This window comes from Anser anser, assembly GCF_964211835.1.
Source record: "Anser anser genome assembly, chromosome: 2".
NCBI lineage: Eukaryota > Metazoa > Chordata > Aves > Anseriformes > Anatidae > Anser > Anser anser.
In genome coordinates, this window is record NC_139721.1 from 38795222 (window position 1) to 38813064 (window position 17843).

The 17843-nt window shown below is 42.4% G+C and overlaps 1 protein-coding gene across 4 annotated transcripts in view; it reads right to left on the minus strand.

Moving 5' to 3' along the window:
* Positions 1-10980: 10980 nt before the first annotated feature.
* CHD7 (chromodomain helicase DNA binding protein 7) overlaps positions 10981-17843 on the minus strand; it is a 128514-nt gene continuing 121651 nt past the window's right edge. For 3 of the 4 annotated variants that reach the window (XM_083823898.1, XM_083823897.1, XM_083823896.1), the window contains 6 exons: positions 16251-16478; positions 15535-15978; positions 14721-14942; positions 14176-14316; positions 13632-13736; positions 10981-12870 (listed from right to left, as the gene is read on the minus strand). In XM_083823898.1, coding sequence (XP_083680024.1) covers positions 11917-12870; positions 13632-13736; positions 14176-14316; positions 14721-14942; positions 15535-15978; positions 16251-16478 — 2094 coding nt within the window. In that variant the 3' untranslated portion in view covers positions 10981-11916. The remainder of the gene's footprint in view (positions 12871-13631; positions 13737-14175; positions 14317-14720; positions 14943-15534; positions 15979-16250; positions 16479-17843) is intronic. The other variant, XM_083823899.1, reaches the window with a different exon arrangement.

Below are 17843 nucleotides of genomic sequence, written 5' to 3' on the forward strand. Positions count from 1 at the left end.
GAAGGAGGGCTGGGGAGTATAAACCACTGTCAGCTTAATTTCATTTCCCAGGAAAATAAAAAAACTATTTGTAGGCACATGGATGAGAACAAGGAGATGAGATTCAGCCAAGACGGGTTTGTCAAGAACATATTGCATCAAATCAAATTAATTCCTTTGTGTGGTAAAGTAATAGGCTTCGTGGATATACTTGAGGTTAGCAAGGCTTTTGACACAGTCTTCCATAACATCCTCCTAAGTAAATTGGGGAAGCAAACTCTAGCTCGAACTCCTGCAATGCAACTGAAAATCAAATTGGAAACTGTATGAAAGGATTTAGTTTATGGTTAAAAACAGATTCTGTGAGGCCTCCCAGGACCTGGTGCAAGCAGCACTTGGTGGGCAATAGAGACCATGCCTTCATGGACAGCCTTCGAATACATTGAATAGCAACATTCATGCTTAAGAAGACCTTGACATGATGAAGTGGAGAAATGCTCAAAAAGCTCAGTGAGAAGCAGCACAGTGCACATGTACCAAAGAGCACAGCCAGTGCAGGGCCCAAGGGGCGCAATCTGGACAGTCCAATCCATAGGGAAAGACTGGGCAAACCATGGGCCAGCCTACAAACAAAAAGACCAAGAGGGAATACGATCAATGATTTCCAGCGTAGAAAATGCTGCTGTGAAGAAAAAAGGAAGATTTGGTTCATGGAGCATGCGAGTAACAGTAATAGGCAAAAATTACAGCACGGAGAATAAGTCAAATTAAAAGTGAAGCACAGCACGGTTTGTGGGATCCCCGTCTCTCAAGGTCTTTAAGAACAAGCTAAGCAAATAAAACCAGAAGAGCCCAAAGGGGCCCTCTTTTAGGGCAACAGATTTGTTAGACATCCAAAGGCTGCTACCAGGCCAATGTTTTCTCTTTCAACAGAGAAGGAGGAAAAGGAGAAGGAAGACAATACTGGTGTTGTGGGCAGCAGGGCCTGCGGAAGGTACCCATCTGAAAGATTTTTCCCTGTGTCACTAATTATTCAAATTTTTTAATGTAATCTGTCACAGCTGTCTGGCCCCCACCAGCCCAGTGTGTATCCGAGGCATACAGCCAAAGTCTGTGGGTATAATTTGGAGCTATGAAAAAAGCAGGCCTTCTGTTTTTACCGAAATATGCTGTGCTTTGCAAGGATAACAAACCATACAGCTTTATCTGAGTGCATTTCACTCAGTATTCACGAATGGCTAGGGGACAATCACTGAGAAGGGATAAATCCCAACAGTGGGAAACCAGAAGAAAACAAACTATTTAAAAATTGTATAAATGCATATATCTGTGTGTGCACTTCTACACAGAGTGGCAAATATACACTGATGTAGTAATGCAATGAAGTGCTTGAGCGTCAGCCCTTCAGTGGTCACTCAGAGTAAACAAACTAATAATTTAATAGGACGATCTAGGTTATTTTGTTTAGGGCCTGGATGCTGTAAGACCAGAATCCAGAGCTGGGATGAGGTTCATTACTAGCTTTGATATGGCCAGGTTTTTGCCCTGGGATTCCAACTCAATCCACCATCAAGCACAGCTCTCACCAATAATGCTTATAACGCCCGTTTTTATTAGCTATTTCTCCACTGCCTGATCAGCTGTTCTGTGAAACACCTAAGACTTTGCCCGGCCTTTTAAAATCACATACAAACCTGTAAGGCTCCAACAGTTTTTGCATACCCCCAGGCTCCGCAGCCTGCCCCCCGGTCAGCATGCTCTGTTGTCTTCACGTTGTGCTTTGCTGGCATTTATGAATGCCACTGCTCAGTTAAAGAAAATTTTATTGGGATAAGAAAGCAAGATATGGTGATGTTCATTACTGGTGTAACTCCTCCTTTCATTCATCACAGCCATATTTAATTTTCTAGCACAGGTATGAACTGAGATTTAAAGCCATCCTCATGAAATGAATTAGCCCCTTTCCTCATCATATTTGGAGCTCCCTATTGTGAATGCACTCCAAGTGTAATAGAGAGGCAATTTATGAGAATGAAATCTCATCTGTGCCCTCTCTCCGGTGATTTTATTATGCCAGGGTGCCTCTTCCCATTCGTTTAGAGGGCAGGCTGCGTTCGTTATTATAAATTCAACAACAGGTTGTTCAGCAGACACCAGCACGCAGCAGGACGTGGGGACGGGGCTTGAAAGCACGGCGTCCAACAGTTGAGGCCTGAGGGTGAGGGATGTTGCCGCGGAGAGCACCTCAACACCAAGGAAATCCATGGTCCAAGACTCAAATCCCACAAAGCCCCAGCTCAGTCCTGGGGAAGACGCTGGGTGCATGCAGCATGCCCACCGCAGGCACCTCCCAGCACTCCCAGCCTGCTGGGCAGCGCCGCTGAAACACAAGGAAGGGAAGGAGCAACAATTTTCACCCAAACAAGAGTCGGCTACAGCTGAGTCTGTTCAGATTTAAAGCCATCCCTGTGCAATGAATTAGCCCCTTTTCTCATCTTGTTTGAAGTTCCCTACGGTGAATATAATCACAGCAATGTGTGGAGAAAGCTGTTGACTTCTGGGAGTGAGCATTCAGCTTTGAAGGAGCTCAGGAAAGCAGAATGGTGGAAGCAAAGGTTTTTGTAAAGCACGCAATACAATGACAATACACCGAGGCCCTGCTCAGGGACTCTGGTGTCTGCAAGCAGCTGAAGCTCCACAGCCCTCGGTAGAAAAGTTTCCACCTCTGGATTGTGTCAGAAAACTCCAGTTCTGAAAATTTCCCTGCTGAAGTGGAGGCAAGTCTTTTTCCACATTGCCGGTCCCTGAGCTTGTCAGTTTGCAAGCAGTTCCCTAGTTGAACCACGGGAGAACTACTCCAGAAACATTAAAATAAAGGCAGTGGCACCAATTGTTGACCCCAAGCCCGTCTTTTTGGTTGCTTAGGGTAAACATCTTGTAGATGTCCCATCCTGCAGACAGAAGAGCAGATCCTGGTGGTTACACCCATAATGGTGCTCTTCCAAGAGGACCCGTGGATGCAACAAGTGACCCCTCAGGCAGTTTGCATGCAGATTTCAAGCAAGGCGAAGAGGATATTTTGCTGTTTTAATTCCAGCTGAGTTGAAAATAAAAATTAGCACTGGTTTTACCTTTGGAAAGTGGCTGCTTTTGATTTTCCAGAAAGCTGGGATGCCGCTAATTAAAACAGCACATATCATCCTAACATCGTATCCTCACTACTGAACTTCTAACCTGACATAAATACATTGCATACTGTAACCTGTTTCTCCCGATTATTAACCTTGAACATGGCAACCTATAAATCATCAGTGAAACAGCTGGTGCTCAGCATTGCCCCAAAGGTGTATGATTACGATCATTTTATATATATCTTGGTATGCAGACATGAAAAATTCATTGAAGAGCTTGGTATTGTAGGACTTATTGTAATGAATTTTCTTAAAAACATAGATCATGCTTAAAATAGGTGTCTGCTCATTATAATGTATCCATTTATATCTCCAGAATTACTTGTGCATAGCTTGGCTGAGTCAAATGTGATTCCTAAACAAATTTAGACCGGTCAGTTTGCCTGTACTTCAGGGTGAGATTTTCATCTTTAGCTCTGTGTCTTTTATTTCTACGAGGGCCAGCACTCAAACTTGCCAGAATATCGAATGGATGAAGGATTTTTCTCGGCTGGAGATTCCACTGCAACACTTGGTGTTGCATCCATCACTGCTTGGGTTTCAGTAGCTGCCTTCAGCATTTTACCTGTGGGGGTGATAGCTGTAGAGTCACACGATGTTCGGTGCCAGTAAAAAAAGAATGGTGCAACTGGAAACCAGTAATAAAAGCAAAGGGAATAAACATAGCATAAAATGGAACACGAAATGAGAACTTGAAGGTGAACTTGTAAAAACCACTGGAGTAAAATCCACAGGACGGGACCCCTAGGAATGTGGGAGTCCAGAGGGACTGGCTCACCTGGTGGCGTTTTAGTCTTCAGGACAGCATCCTCACCTGTCCCATCTTCCCAACAGCCAAGCACATATACACAGCTTGCACTAGCTAGAAACGTGCTCTGCAGTTTAAGGTAGACCAGCACCTATTTGGTGAGCACCAGCAAGACCACGACACATTCCCATCCTACGTGCATTTTGCAGGGATGCTCTTACTGCTTGAGTCCAAGGGTGAGTGGTGGTTGGAAGGTGATGGGAATCACGAGGGAAAAGCTCTGTGTTTAGCTACTGATTCATACTGGCAATTTATCATCTTGCAAATGAAACCATTATTTTCTGATAGGTTACGAGAGGCTTTTGTCACCTCTGGCTCCCTTCCCACCTTCCTCTGTCAGAACGCTTAAAGTATGCCTAGGATGAGATGGGGGAGAGCGTCCCTGTGCCAGCACGCATATTTTCCTTGGGATTACAGAGTCAAAAAGGGAAGCTCTTCCTGCCATTGCTCCAGTCTCCAACGCATCACTGCAACAGACAAAGTGCACCAATGCAAGCAGGAACTCCACCAGGCCTTTACTGCATCAGCCACGTACCCTCCCATCTCCACCCCGTGCCAGAAGGGCACCGTGGCCACCTTGACTCAGGAAGGCAAACTGCAGGATTCCCACAAAAATCTCCTCATGCTCCCTGAATTCCTGGTTCTGTTTTTTCCCCTGGTGATTTTTGTCAGCTGCAAGCAGCAGACACACAGACGTTTGCATGCAACCCTATTGCGCATTGGTCATCAGTGAGATCAGCGCAGATCTAATTTGCTTTTCCCTGCCCACAGCATATTCTACCTTACCTATCAGAAAGAGAGAAGGCAAACATTAAAAAATGTTCCACAATAGCTTCCAGATTATTTCTGTAGTGCAAACAGCAAAGGCTCAGCAAGAAAACCTGATATCGCTGCACGCAAATGTAGCTTGGGTCACCACAGGCACAAGAGATCTGAAAAGCTACCTCTCCGTGAGGAATAAATGAAGCACATGGCAGAGAAGCATAATTTGTTCCGATTTAGTTAAGATCCTCTTGGCACGCCAACTTGAACCTGCTCTAGGAAGACTTTATTAAACAGCGTGCAAGAAAGCTCACTCATCTTTTAGCCTGTGTGCAACGAAATCTAGTGATGAAAACAGTTTCCCAAACCCTATCCAAAGCCAGGTAAGAAAACATCCTCCTATGCAATAGTTGCAGTCAAATGCCACACGTATTCAAATGCTGTCACTGCATAGCATGATCCCTACTAGCCACAGCAGAGAAGCCGATCCAAATTCATTAGAGGCTGTTATGTGGAAAGGATGCCAAGAGGAGCTGACAAACGTGAGGTATTTAGCAGCATGTGCTGAAAACAGGCTGAAAGATCTTTTGGTGCTTGCCTCTTGCGGCTTCTCAAAAATTGCTTTTTTTTTTTTTTCCTTTGGATTAAATATAAATATACTGTAGGTAAGAAATGATGGCAGCTCTTCATGTGGCAGGGGAAACTAATAGGGCAATGAAAAAGCTTGCTCAAGTGAAACGTGGAGTGGTTTTAACGCCAGCAGATGCCTTTTTCTTTCCCCGAATGCTCCTTTTTAGTGCAGTTGTACAGCGCCAATGACAGAAGGTGCTCCTTGGTAGCAACTGGTACTTGGAAAGCTGGAGGAGGTAAAGCCTTTTATTAGAAAATAATAATAATAATAAAAGCTACTGATTTTGGCTAAAAGAGCAGTGGATGTTGGAAACAGCTAATGAGCTAACCAATACTTGCAGTCAGTCAGTTTGGCTCTCGCACCAAAGCTTCAGCCCTCTACAGACCAAATTTCAGCCCTGCACACCGGCAGGGCAGCGTGCAGCACGGCACAGAAGTTGTCTTGGTGCAGGGAGCTTTAACCACATGGATCCTGCCCCTCGAATCCAGCATCTGAGCACGAGGCTGCGGTGTTGGCCAGGGGCTGAGCAGGAACCGGGGCGCAAGGAAAGCACCTGCCTCGGGGAAACCGGCAGAATTGGGAAGTGAATTGGGAGTCCTGCCCTGCCGCTCTGCCGTGAGCTCACCCTCCAAAATCGTGAATATGCGACCTTAGAAGTCAAACGGCACCCAGCACCTGCAGCCCATGGAAATTAGGAAGGAAGGAGAGGCACGCTGGCCCAGGCTTCGGTGAGATCTCCAGCCTAATAAAGCGGGCACAAAAGAGCAAGCATTGCTTGCAAAACAAAGCACATACCCTACCGGTCACTAGAGTGCTACAAGCTGGAATCAATGTGATGATTGTGACAGCTGAGAACAAATTCAGCTATGTTTGACAACTTCCAGAAAATATTGGCAGAGGACAGGGAGTCTGCACTGCCCAGCAGCACCTTTGTGAATTGATTAGCCATATAGCAGATGGCAAGCCTGCTGCAGACGGAGACAGCAGAAGATGGCCAGTCTGGTCGAGGAGAACTTGAAGAAGGCTGGGAAGAAAAAGCACGTCCTCACAGTGACAGCCCCCAGTGATATCTCAGAAATGTCAGATGCACAGCAGATGAGGAACAGGACGGATTTTTAATATTTTCTCCAGTCCCCGCTATTTATTATGAGCACCTGCCTAGCTCATAAAGCAAAATTATATAAGCTCGGTTTAAACCTTTCACCTCTTTCCTTTACAAAAATCATTAAAGAAAAATCAGAAAGCACTTCTTCTTTTAAAATATTCTTCTAAACAGTACTTCTATAAGCCATCCCGGAAAAAGCTGATAACATTTGAGAGAACTTACATGCTTTCTCTGAAAGCAGGCATGCCTTAAAAGTTTGATTTTAGGAAAACACGTTCTGGACAAAGAGCAAAGACTTTGCTTCCCCCCTTCCACTACATATTTTTGGGAGGGGTTTGGCACATGTTTAGGGAAAATTCATATTTTTAATGGTTTTAGGAAATGCCTTAGGCTATTCAGAGTCTGCACAGCTGCTCATCAGTAGCCAGCCATGGCTGAAGGAGCAGAAACTATGGATCGTAGAAATATGCCATCTTTGTCTGGTGCAGAACAATGCCTCCGCAGTGAAATACAATGGCCGTCTCTTATTTTCTACTAGCCCTTAGAAAAAAAAAGAAAAAAAAAAAAGAGAGAGAGAGAAGGGAAGGGAAGGCTCGTGGAGTTTCCTTGCAGGGCCTCAGAGCGGAGGGAGCGCCATTAGCTCTGCAGGCACAGATATGCAAATCCTGCCTCGGGCCCAACAATAGCAGGAGCCCTGTGGGAGGAGGCTGATAGCGGAGCCGAGCTGCTGCTGCCCCAGCTCCCACTCGTGCACAGCCCACAGGTGCCCACTTACCTCCACCCGAAAGGTGGAAGCATCATCCAAGAAGGGAAAGGCTGCAAGAGCCCCGATAGCGGAGCCGGCCGCGCTTCGCCCACGGAGCGAGCCATTGCTGCCGCTACCAGGGGTGTGAATGCCTTTTTTGCCCACCGTTTGGTTTGTGGACGCGAATGCCCAACAGATTGATGAATCCAAAGCTCGAAGTCTGTGTGTAGCCGCGTGGGATAACAGGCTCACTTAGAAAAGTTGACACAAAGGGAAGTAAACAGCTTCTGCAGGGAGATGCCCCAATACGTTCTTGCATCTGCGTGCTCTGAGCAAACTTCCTGAACAGGTGGGTTTGGTTTTCACTTCTAAGCAGGCTGCAATTACCAGGATTTTAATAAAGTATCTGACTTGCAAATCTCACCAGTATCTACGTTTTTAAGCAAAGGCTGAGTACAAATGACAGATTGTAAACTATCAGCATTAAGTTGAGGCAACACAAACGGCTCAAACAATGTAGATCTGATGGTTTTACCAGTGTTGACAGCAATATATAAAAGCTGTAAAACCTAAACTATCCAGCGACAGGGATTTATCCCCCTTTAGAAAATATATTTTTGCAGAATAGATCATGTTATCCTAAATATTTGCAGTTTTGCACCAAGTCTGTTACCTAAGATTGCATGCAGACTGAGTCAGGACATTCACCTTACGTTCAGAAGATTTTTGATTTCTTCCAAAACGCTTCCAAAACTCTCATCAAGCTTTGATCACAGCAACCTCCAATCCTTAACACTTCCCTCCCTTGTTTTCATCAGAACTGCTGACTTAAGATTAGGATGTATGCCCAAAACATCACCTGCCTATTTAAGCAGCCAAGTTGAGGTCTCTTGAAGGCATTGCTTCCAGCCAGAGGAATACAACAGCTTATTTACACAGCATACGCAGCAAAGCCTCCAGCCAGTGCTCTCTCCCATTGAATGGAGCCAGAAAACATTGACGGGGCTCTCAGGCCCCAGGGAAGAGCGTGGGGCAGGAGGACTGGGAGCCCTCAGTGCCTTCTGCAATCCCCAGCCCGACATCGAGGATTCGGAGGTAGCCGAAGCACATGGTGCAGGTCAGCAGCCATTTGGTGCATCCCAACAGTTTTGCATGCAACATGAAACTCAACGGGAGGCTTGGTACTAGAAATACAATCGATTATCTCCCCCCATCCTCCTAAATCTTAAGTTTCTCTTCAATGGAAAATGCTTACTTTGCTGTACTGAATGGCAAAAGTCCTCAACGGGAGAAAGCCATGCACTACGCCAACCTGCGGTACGCTTGCACGCGGCGCACTGCTTGACATTGATATGAAACGAGAAACTGCAGCTGACAGAAGATACTTAAGACCAGTTTAGGGACTTGTCTGCCATTTCTTCAGTGACATCTCTCAACCGTCTCTCCTCAACAGTTCAGGTTTAGGAAACAAGTCCGTAATACTTCTATGGCAAGGTCCTAAAAATCTGCCCTTTAGTTGCACGGGTTTGTTGTCATTTTGTTGCTTCTCTTCTCAGGACTGCTCATCATATAGTGTTAGCATGCAGACCATTGCTATGCTGTGACACAGATGTATTCTCCAGAGCAACAAGAAAGTCCCTTGTACTGCTTGGTACCCCAATAACAGCTCTGTGACCATTAGGGAGGGGTCCAGCAAGAAATGGTTGCTGGCAGAAAAAGGCTTCAAAAGGAGATGGGCTAAAAGGGTGCTCCAGCTGGGAATCAAGTTCAGAGTAGTACCTGTTCTATCACTTCACGCACCTAACTTTTACTCATTTAGACACTTAAAAACTTTAAGGATCTTTGCAATAATTAACACGTTAGAAACTCAGTGTCATATCAAAGAAAACCCTTCATATTTTCATGTAATACATTTCTTGGACATTAGATGGCAATCCCCCCACTTCATTTTTCATACCAGGGGCCCGTATCCCTTCCAAAAATCAAATGCCACCTTCTTTTCAACAGGTGAGCAGTCCGTTTGGCCCGTAGGAAGCGAGGCTGTTGGGAAAGCACACAGAGTATGGAGACTCCCCCAGCACTGTGGCATTCACTCTGCTGCAACACTTCTTCAGTTTCAGTTTTCCTTTGACTACGAAATGCAGACGAGTAATACTCGAACTGAGGAACGCTTAAAAAAGGGGTAAGATTTACTTATTTGTCCCTGGGACACCCGATGCCATGACTTGGAAGTTTCCATGCCAAGAACCCATGGACAGAAATAGGCAGTTACCCAAATTTCCCCCTCATTTCGACATAGGAAGGGGGTTAGGAGAATAAAAAGGGTTAGCGTGGCATTTAACAATACAATTTCTATTCTTGCCAATTAAAAAGGGGCCTCCCAAGGGATATCATTAGTCTGTTTAAATCTTTGCTGGGAATTATAAAACTGAATTTAAAAAGGGGGCTATTTTATATCAGTAGGTGAAATACAACAGGAAGCACCTAGCAACTTTTACAGGAGAAATTCTCTAAGTAGATGAAAAAATAAAACACCAGCCGTTCAAAAACTTCAATAACAGCCAAAATGAATTCAACGCTCCTGATCAAGTTAATGTACCTTGGCTTTCAGCCTCTCACTTGTTGTCGTGGTCTGCGTGTGATGCTTTCGAAAGAGGCAGGAATAACACACCTCGTCAACTGTTCAGTGATGTACGTGGGGGGAGAAGCTCCTTCCTGACCTTCATTAACTGCGTATGATATATTTAAGTGGCAGTACAAGACATTCTGACATCTATTCATTTCAGCAGTGCGTGTCTGTGATTCATTCACACAAAACTCACTTCCTGAGCTTTCATTTCTCATCTACTTTCATTGTTCGTGAAATGCTCCTTTCAGGGCGAGTTCACCCCTTTTCATGCGTCCTCCTCGTGACTGAGTTCTGGCCTTGCAGTACTCCTCCATCTGAGCTCTTGGGCAAATGCACAGCGGATGCAAGGGCGAGGTTTGCAGCTCTCCAGCTTTCCAAAAGCACAGGTAAAATTAATCATAAGACAGGGGTCCACCCACAGCTGGCTACTCAAATAGCTAATTTTTCATGTACTCCACTGAAAATCTAACCTTTCCTCCTCACCATTGAGACGGTTGTGTATGTGTGTGTCAAGGTGACAACACTGTGAAAACAGAAGTTCTCAAATGGTACATTATCTCAAATATCAAAGGTCACGAAAGGGTACAAATCGGTAGCTCTCCAGAAGAGACACTGGTTTTTATGAAAAGTGGGTCAGTTTTAGTTTCATGTAGGTTGTTTGACACAGTGGTTTCTGGCATCACAAGCTCTGGTCTACAGGATACCACAGAGCCTTTGTATCCCTTGCTGTCACTACAGCATTGTGTTTTTCTACCCATTAACCAAGGATAAATGACCTAGATATTGTGCCTATTAAAGCCTCATTTTTCTTTTGCCCTTTTGTTCTTTAGTGTACCATATTATCACATGCTGAACACATTTTAAAGTATTCTCAGTCTCTCATGCCCCTTTGAAGGAGTAAAGTAGGGTTTTTAGTGTGCCTCTCTGTAGAGTTACTTAGAGTGCAAAATATGAAGGTAATTCAAGGTTTCTCTTCCTGCCTAGTCCCGGGAAGACAATCAGTTCAGCATTTACAGCCACTAATCTATTAAAGAAGAGAGCAGAAAATGCTTTAGAAAGCCACAATGCAAATACAAAAAGCGAACACCAGTTGTGATGTCCCTAAACACTGCATTCTATAATTACATCTCTGCATATCATGGGTCACTTTTATTAAAAGCATCATTACTACAGTTGGCAGCAATTTACATCTTATCTTACATGATAGCAGTTTCCAAAGAAAAAAAAAATAAAAAGACATCACAACAAAGAAAAACAATACATTTACAAAGTCATGTCTGTAAACTTCAAGGCTAGTTTAGAGTTGAGGTAATGCTGTTTAGCTTTGTGGCTAAAGTAACAAAGTCCTTTAATTTAAAAAAGGTACCTGATTTTTTTCTTTTTGTTTATACCAGTGCATTACAAGATCACGAGACGATTAAACTGTAGCTTTATCCTGTAAGAACCTTCTCCACGGGTAAATTTCCAAAAGGTACTCTTCACATTCAACAGCTGCCTTATTATTGCTGCGTCTCAAGACAGAGACATTCACACTATCATGAAGATTGTCAGAGAGAGAGTGTGTGTGTGGGTGTGTGCGCGCATGTGAGTGGGTGAACTCCCATACAGTCAAAATGAAGCGCAAGTACGATATGTATGGTAAATTTCATCTTGACCTTCACAGCAAAAAAAATTAAAATAAAAAAATTAAATATATAACTTCATCCTTCCTTTAAGCAGCACTTCCTTCTATTAGTGCCACTCCGTTACAAATTGCTGCTTTTCATAATACCAATGGTACCAAAAGAAAAAAAAAAGCAGAGCATTATGTCAATTTCCTTAAAAAGACATGATCACCTCTCAAATTTCATCTCTCCTAGGGATAATAAATAATGCACTGCACAATACTTAATGACCAAGATACCTTTTGACACATCTGTATAACATGACTTGAACTTTTTTTTTTTTTGCTACACTATGTTACAGAACAGCTTATAAAAACTAAGTATGGACATTAACTGTGAGTGTAAACAGTAGGACTACCACTTGTCAAAAGTTTAAAACACTTTAACTGTAACTGGTACTGGTTATTCATCATTTTCATTGTTTTCTATTTCTTCCCCCCCATCAAGTGAGTCTAATTCTTCACCCTGTGCTATTTCATCTTCTAAAACGGAGGAATCTGCAGTTTTATCAAGGCTCTCCTCTGCATCACTGCCTTCTAGGTTTTCTTCATCTTTAAAGGCAGTTCCTTCAGTTTTGTCAGTAGCCTTCTCTTCGTTGGAGCCCACTGCATTCTGAAGTCCTGCTAGTGCTGGGAAACCAGGCAGAGTCAATCCTCCCAGTCCTGGAGGTAGAAACATAGATGGATAGAACAGGCCAGGAGCCATGGTAGACAGCAGGAAGGGATTGAAGGCCAGAGGGTTTGCGGGCAATCCAGTGTTGGTGGTGGTGGTAGTGGTGGCAGTGGCGGTAGTCGCCGCAGTAGCAGCACCGACAGATCCATTTGCAGAGTCAGTAGCAGAAACAGTGTCTGTGCTTTTCTCAGAGTCTTTGTTCTCCTCTTCATTCTCGTTTTTCTTCTCTTCAGCTTTTGAAGCGCCATCCTCAGTCTCTCCTTGACCGGAAGCAGTAGTGGCATTTCCAGTAGTAGCCGTTATCGGGTTATTCAACAATCCGCTTAGTCCAAACATATTGGGCAATCCTGCCATCCCTGGCAGCATCAGAGGCAACATGGCAGCTGGATTTTTAGCATCCCCCCCAGCAGCAGCAGCTGTTGCTAGCCCTGGCGGGAAGCCCATGAGGCCTGCGAGCTGGAGAGACTGCAGGTTCTGTAGATTCTGGAGGCTGGTGAGGTCCATTCCAGCAAACAGACTGTTCATTAGTAGTGGGTTGATTCCCGAAGTTGATGCTACAGCAGCAGCTGCTGCAGCTGCTTTGGCAATTTCACTTTTTGGCCTTCTTCCTCTTCTGCTTGCTCCTTCCTCCCTCACAACAGGTCCAGTGAGAAGACGGTCAAACATGGACTCTGGAACAAAACCCTGAAAAAGGGGATGCAGAAAAACAGAGTTTTATTCTCAGCTTTTATACATTTCAGCAGTTAACTGGAGATAATGGAAGAAATAGAAGGGATTTTATCATAGTTGGGTATTCCAAAAGCGATTTGTTTTTTAACCCTGGCAAATCATGACTAGGTACCTTCTAAAGTGAATGACACTAGAACACATAAGAAAACCTGAAGAAAGCAAAGGCACACCTTTTACTTAATTTAAACACATCAGAAAAACAAAACATGCTGAAACTCTGTAATTTCATTAAAAAGACTGATATACTACAGTTACGAGTCCATAGCTTTGTACTTTCCAATTATCTCCAGTATGCCAAGTGGTATTTTATGAAAATAAGTCTTCGGAGAATTGTACCCTCTATTTTCAGACAACAGTTTTCAAGTAAAAGGCAGAAAAGCTAATCCTTGGATGCTGCTAGCTACCAAGATGAAGAATTCATTGCTGCTTGCTTTATATTTTTGTATATATAAAATATAAAAAAGCAACAAAACAAATGCTGAAGGTTGCTTTACTGTACCTGATTTTTCCAGTGTACTGCAATCCAACTCCAGAACAACCTTCTATCATCATTTTCCCCTAGCTGGGTAACTCCCCTCCTAACGCTACCATTTCCTCAGCTCAGCTATGAGATAAAGACTTAATCATCATCAGTACTTGCACGGAAAAATGTACACGGCCTTCAACTTTTCCATGCTGTAATCTACAGTGAGGCATGGAATTAAAGTTTCACTTACAGACTGTTTAACAATGTCAGTCCAATCTGGAGCAACAGCAAATTCAGGATTTTCTTCCAACCACCTTGGCAAGTCCTTCATTGGAGGGGCCATAGCTCCACCCATCTAATGCAAAAGATAAGGTAATACTTAAAAACACAAACATTTTCCACCTATGCACTTTCATCTAGGAAGGATGACAATGAAGACTTTCAATTCAGATTGTGGAAAACTAGCTAAAGATACTAGAACTGAGAAGATCATGTAAAAAAAAATACAGTAAAATGCTGCAGTTTAGGCAGTGCTAGTAATGAAATTCATATCTGATATGAGGAAGTAACAAACTATACAGTTTCAAAAAGGAGGAGTTATTTTCTCAACTTAAATGATATGAACATATCAGAAGAGCAAAGGGAGGATTAAAGGGAGTGGTAGATTCCAGTAAGAATAAATGCCTGTGCCAAACTATTAAACTTTTTTAAAAAAGAAAGCTTGGAATAGAAAGCCTGCTTTCCACATGCAAAGACAGTATTAAACAACTCTGTTGAACTAACTTAATTTTTACCTTCTTCCCATTTCGCTTATTTACAACAGGTACCCTTTCTTCTCCTGTCAAGGTGTTTATATCCAGTTTATTAGGGTTTCGACATCTGTGTCGTTTTTGTTTCGGCTTCTGAAATGGGGAAAACAGCACATCTGCACTCTTCTGGAAATAAGAGAAATGTATTGCTTTTTAGTTTCTCGTTTTCTTGACAAAAATCATCCATTAAGAAACCACCTTCTAACCTTCTAACAAAATTTTTAAGAAGCACCCAATTATTCTTCCCTCAGAAAAATCTTATTAGCAGATGAAGAATTTCTGCACAACTTGACACAAGTACTGTTTTAATGTATCGTTAAATACAAATATTAAAAAAGAAGAAAACCAGCCCTGATATTCTGGTGCCTCTTGGGTGTTTAGATATTATAGTAAGTGTGGCTTAAAGAGAAAACCTCCACTGAAATCCAGTCAGCTACAAAATCCAATGACTGTGTCCTGTATGAAGAAATTTGTTTCAGTATCTGTAAAACTAACTTAATACAAGCACACTTTTAGAATCACATACTTACTGGTACATAACTTGGCATATCTACAGTGTAAGTGGGATGCAGTTTAAGCCATTCAACTAAATCCTTGTTTTTGGGAGCATCCTCTCCCACCAGCCTGGTCCCATCCTCTAGATTGATTACAGGGATGCGAGTGTCTGGGTCTAGCTGACCAGGAGATGGAATGTTCCTTGCTGGTAGGGACTCCATATCTTCTTCAAAAGCTTTGGTCACTTCTGCATCCTCCTGAAAACATTACCACCAGTATTAAGTTTCACTTTAAGGCAACAGTTACCTGGGAGAAATAATTTCAGGGACTAAAGTTGAAGGCTCAAGGAGATTCTGCATAGGCAAGAGTTAACTGAGTTTAAACGTTCATGCTATGTGAAGCAATACTGCTACATTAGGGGATTTTGTAAATTTATCATCCTTGTACATTAAAGACCATAGTTAAAGACAGAGCAGTTTTCATGCATTCCCAGTTAATGGCCCCCCAAGCTTTCCCTTTGTACGGGGTAAAAAAAGATATACTTAAGGTTCAAAATGTATGCTATAATATGCTACATTTCATAATAAAAATAATAAAAAAAATTGCCTTTGCTTTTTTTGAAGGTAGAAGCTACTAAAAACTCAGCCACAATTTGCTACAGCAAAAACTTCATGCGAACAACATTTTATCAGGTTCAAAAAGAAATAAGAGCTCTAAACACAAGGCAAAAACTGGTTGGGTAAGAACTGCACATTACTATTAGAGAGAGTATAACAACACTTTAAACTCACGTTCAGAAAGTACTAGACACAGAAGAACAAATAGGAGACAAAAAGGTTGCTGTCTTACTACAGTCAATGATGTCCGTTTGTTGCTCATAAATAACAGATCAAGCCCTTCTACATTTTTCCTCCTTCCTCTCCTCCTCTTCATGGGCGGTTCTCCATCTATTAAAGAGCCATTTAGTAGATGCCTTGTGGGTGTGCGTGAAAGACCTGCTTGCAGCAGCTCCATTTGAGTTTTAAAGGCATCAGACACGGGTGTGGAGACATTAGGCAAGATAAACTTTGAAGTAACAGATGAAAAATTTGAGGTAGAACTTGTTGCCTCTCGTGAGGCCTTTGATAAATCTACAACCTTTTCTTGTCCATTTTCTGAGACCACCTGAGACTCACGTAACTGGGCAACCATTTCCATAAGATTTCTCCTCTTAGCAGCTCTCTCAGCCTCAATTTCAATCTTTCTTCGTCTCCTCCTCCTCTGACGTGGAACCGATAAATTCAGTGCATCTTCCTAATGAAATGTAAGTATTTCCAAACATTAACAAAGCTCTGTTTAGTACACTGGTTTTAAAATAGAAGTCCAAACATGTAACTCAGAAAACAAAGCCTTCTTTGTATTCAAAGTAATACTATTTATTTTTCCTATTTTTGAACAAATAGAAATAAATAATAAAAAATAAGAAATAAATATAAATGATATTTTTTTCTTATTATGCAGAAGCAGCGCATAAGTGCATGCAAGATAAAATGCTTTCTGTAAGAATGAGAAAGATGCAGCCTTGCCTTTGATAACTGAGGAGAAGCAGTGATATCTTCACTGCCACTGATGCTGGCTTGACCAACCATGGAGAGCTCTGCAAAGCTCCTTTTTTGTAGAGGGCTGTCCACAGCTGTTGGAGTATACCCAGGTATGAGCCCCTGGAAATCAAACATCTGGCGCCTATTTACTGGCCACTTCCCTTTCAGCACTGCTTCACAGATGTTGTCTAATCGGTTGATCATTACTCGGTCCTGCATAAAGGAAAAGTACATAATGAACCTTTAGTGCAAAAGTGGCCTATTAAGTCAGTGTACCTACACAGTCCAGCTTGCAAAGCTTAAGAAATACACTCAAAAACCAACGATTCTTGCAGGTCAGGATAAACTAGTCGCCTTCTCAAAAGCTAATACAAATTGAATTTTGCAGAATTAAGTATCACAAGAATTTAAAAGAAGCATTTATATTAAGGCGAAAGAGGAAGACAGACCAAATTTTCTTGACAACATACCAACTGACAGATTTAACAGAAACTCGCCATTATTTTACATTGCTAAACTTCAGTTGTTAGCAAAATCAACAGTTAGGAAGGGAAAATCAGAACATCTGTAATCGGTATCTTAAAGCTGCAGTTGTTGAGATCCAAGAGGCTGGATCTGCAATTCTGTCCTAGGAAGTGGATCCTCATTAGCGTCACTATTAATAAAGTTCAACATTATGAAACGGGCACCAACCTAGGGACATCTAATGAATGTCAATTTTCATTCCACGCCCATTATCACTTCAAATTTCACTGAAGCGTGTACACTAAAAATCTCTAATTATGTTTATTAGTCTACTTATGCTGAATCTATATAGATTAGGGATTTTTTGTTTTATTTTTACACTATGCCTGAAATAAGATGTTAGTTCACGTTTGCAAAATACATACTGAAAGCAGTGAAGATGAGCATCATTTTTATTTCTCTGTTTCAGTACTCAAGTAGATTCTATGCTAACCTGCCTGAAGTAGTAGAAACTTCAGAACTATGAGAAATATTGCTGCTTAGGGAATATGAGCATCAGTTAGCTTCCTGAACAGCAAAACAGTGCAAAAGCCACTAGCAAATCTCAGCAGCTGCAACAGACTGCTTGCTTTCTCCAGGAATAAGCCTATTAAGAGCAAGGTCCCCCCCGTCATACCCCCCCCCTCCCAAACCAGATGGCCCTGTTATGGTGATTAGTAAGCTTAAGACTATTACTACTTTATTTCTCTCTCTACCCTTTCTGCAAAGTAGAGTACTAAATTATGTATACATTTATTAAGAGGTTAAAGTTTCATATTTTTTCAAAAATTTGTATTAGATAAATTTCTGCATTGTTACCAAAATAAGATATAGCTTTATCCTGTGTAAAACTGCTGCTTATATTTGCAGGGCACCTTAATACAATTACATCTGTCAACATTACATAATGGCTTAGATCATGTAGGTCACCAGTACCCTTCTCTACTGTCTCCCCACCCCAAAATGAAAAGGTGATCTTACAAAATCTCTGCTCTCAACACTGCAGACTGCTCTGCAGATGAAATCCATAATTCAAAATCATAAATTTGCTTCTGTCAATGGAGGTGTGAGAGG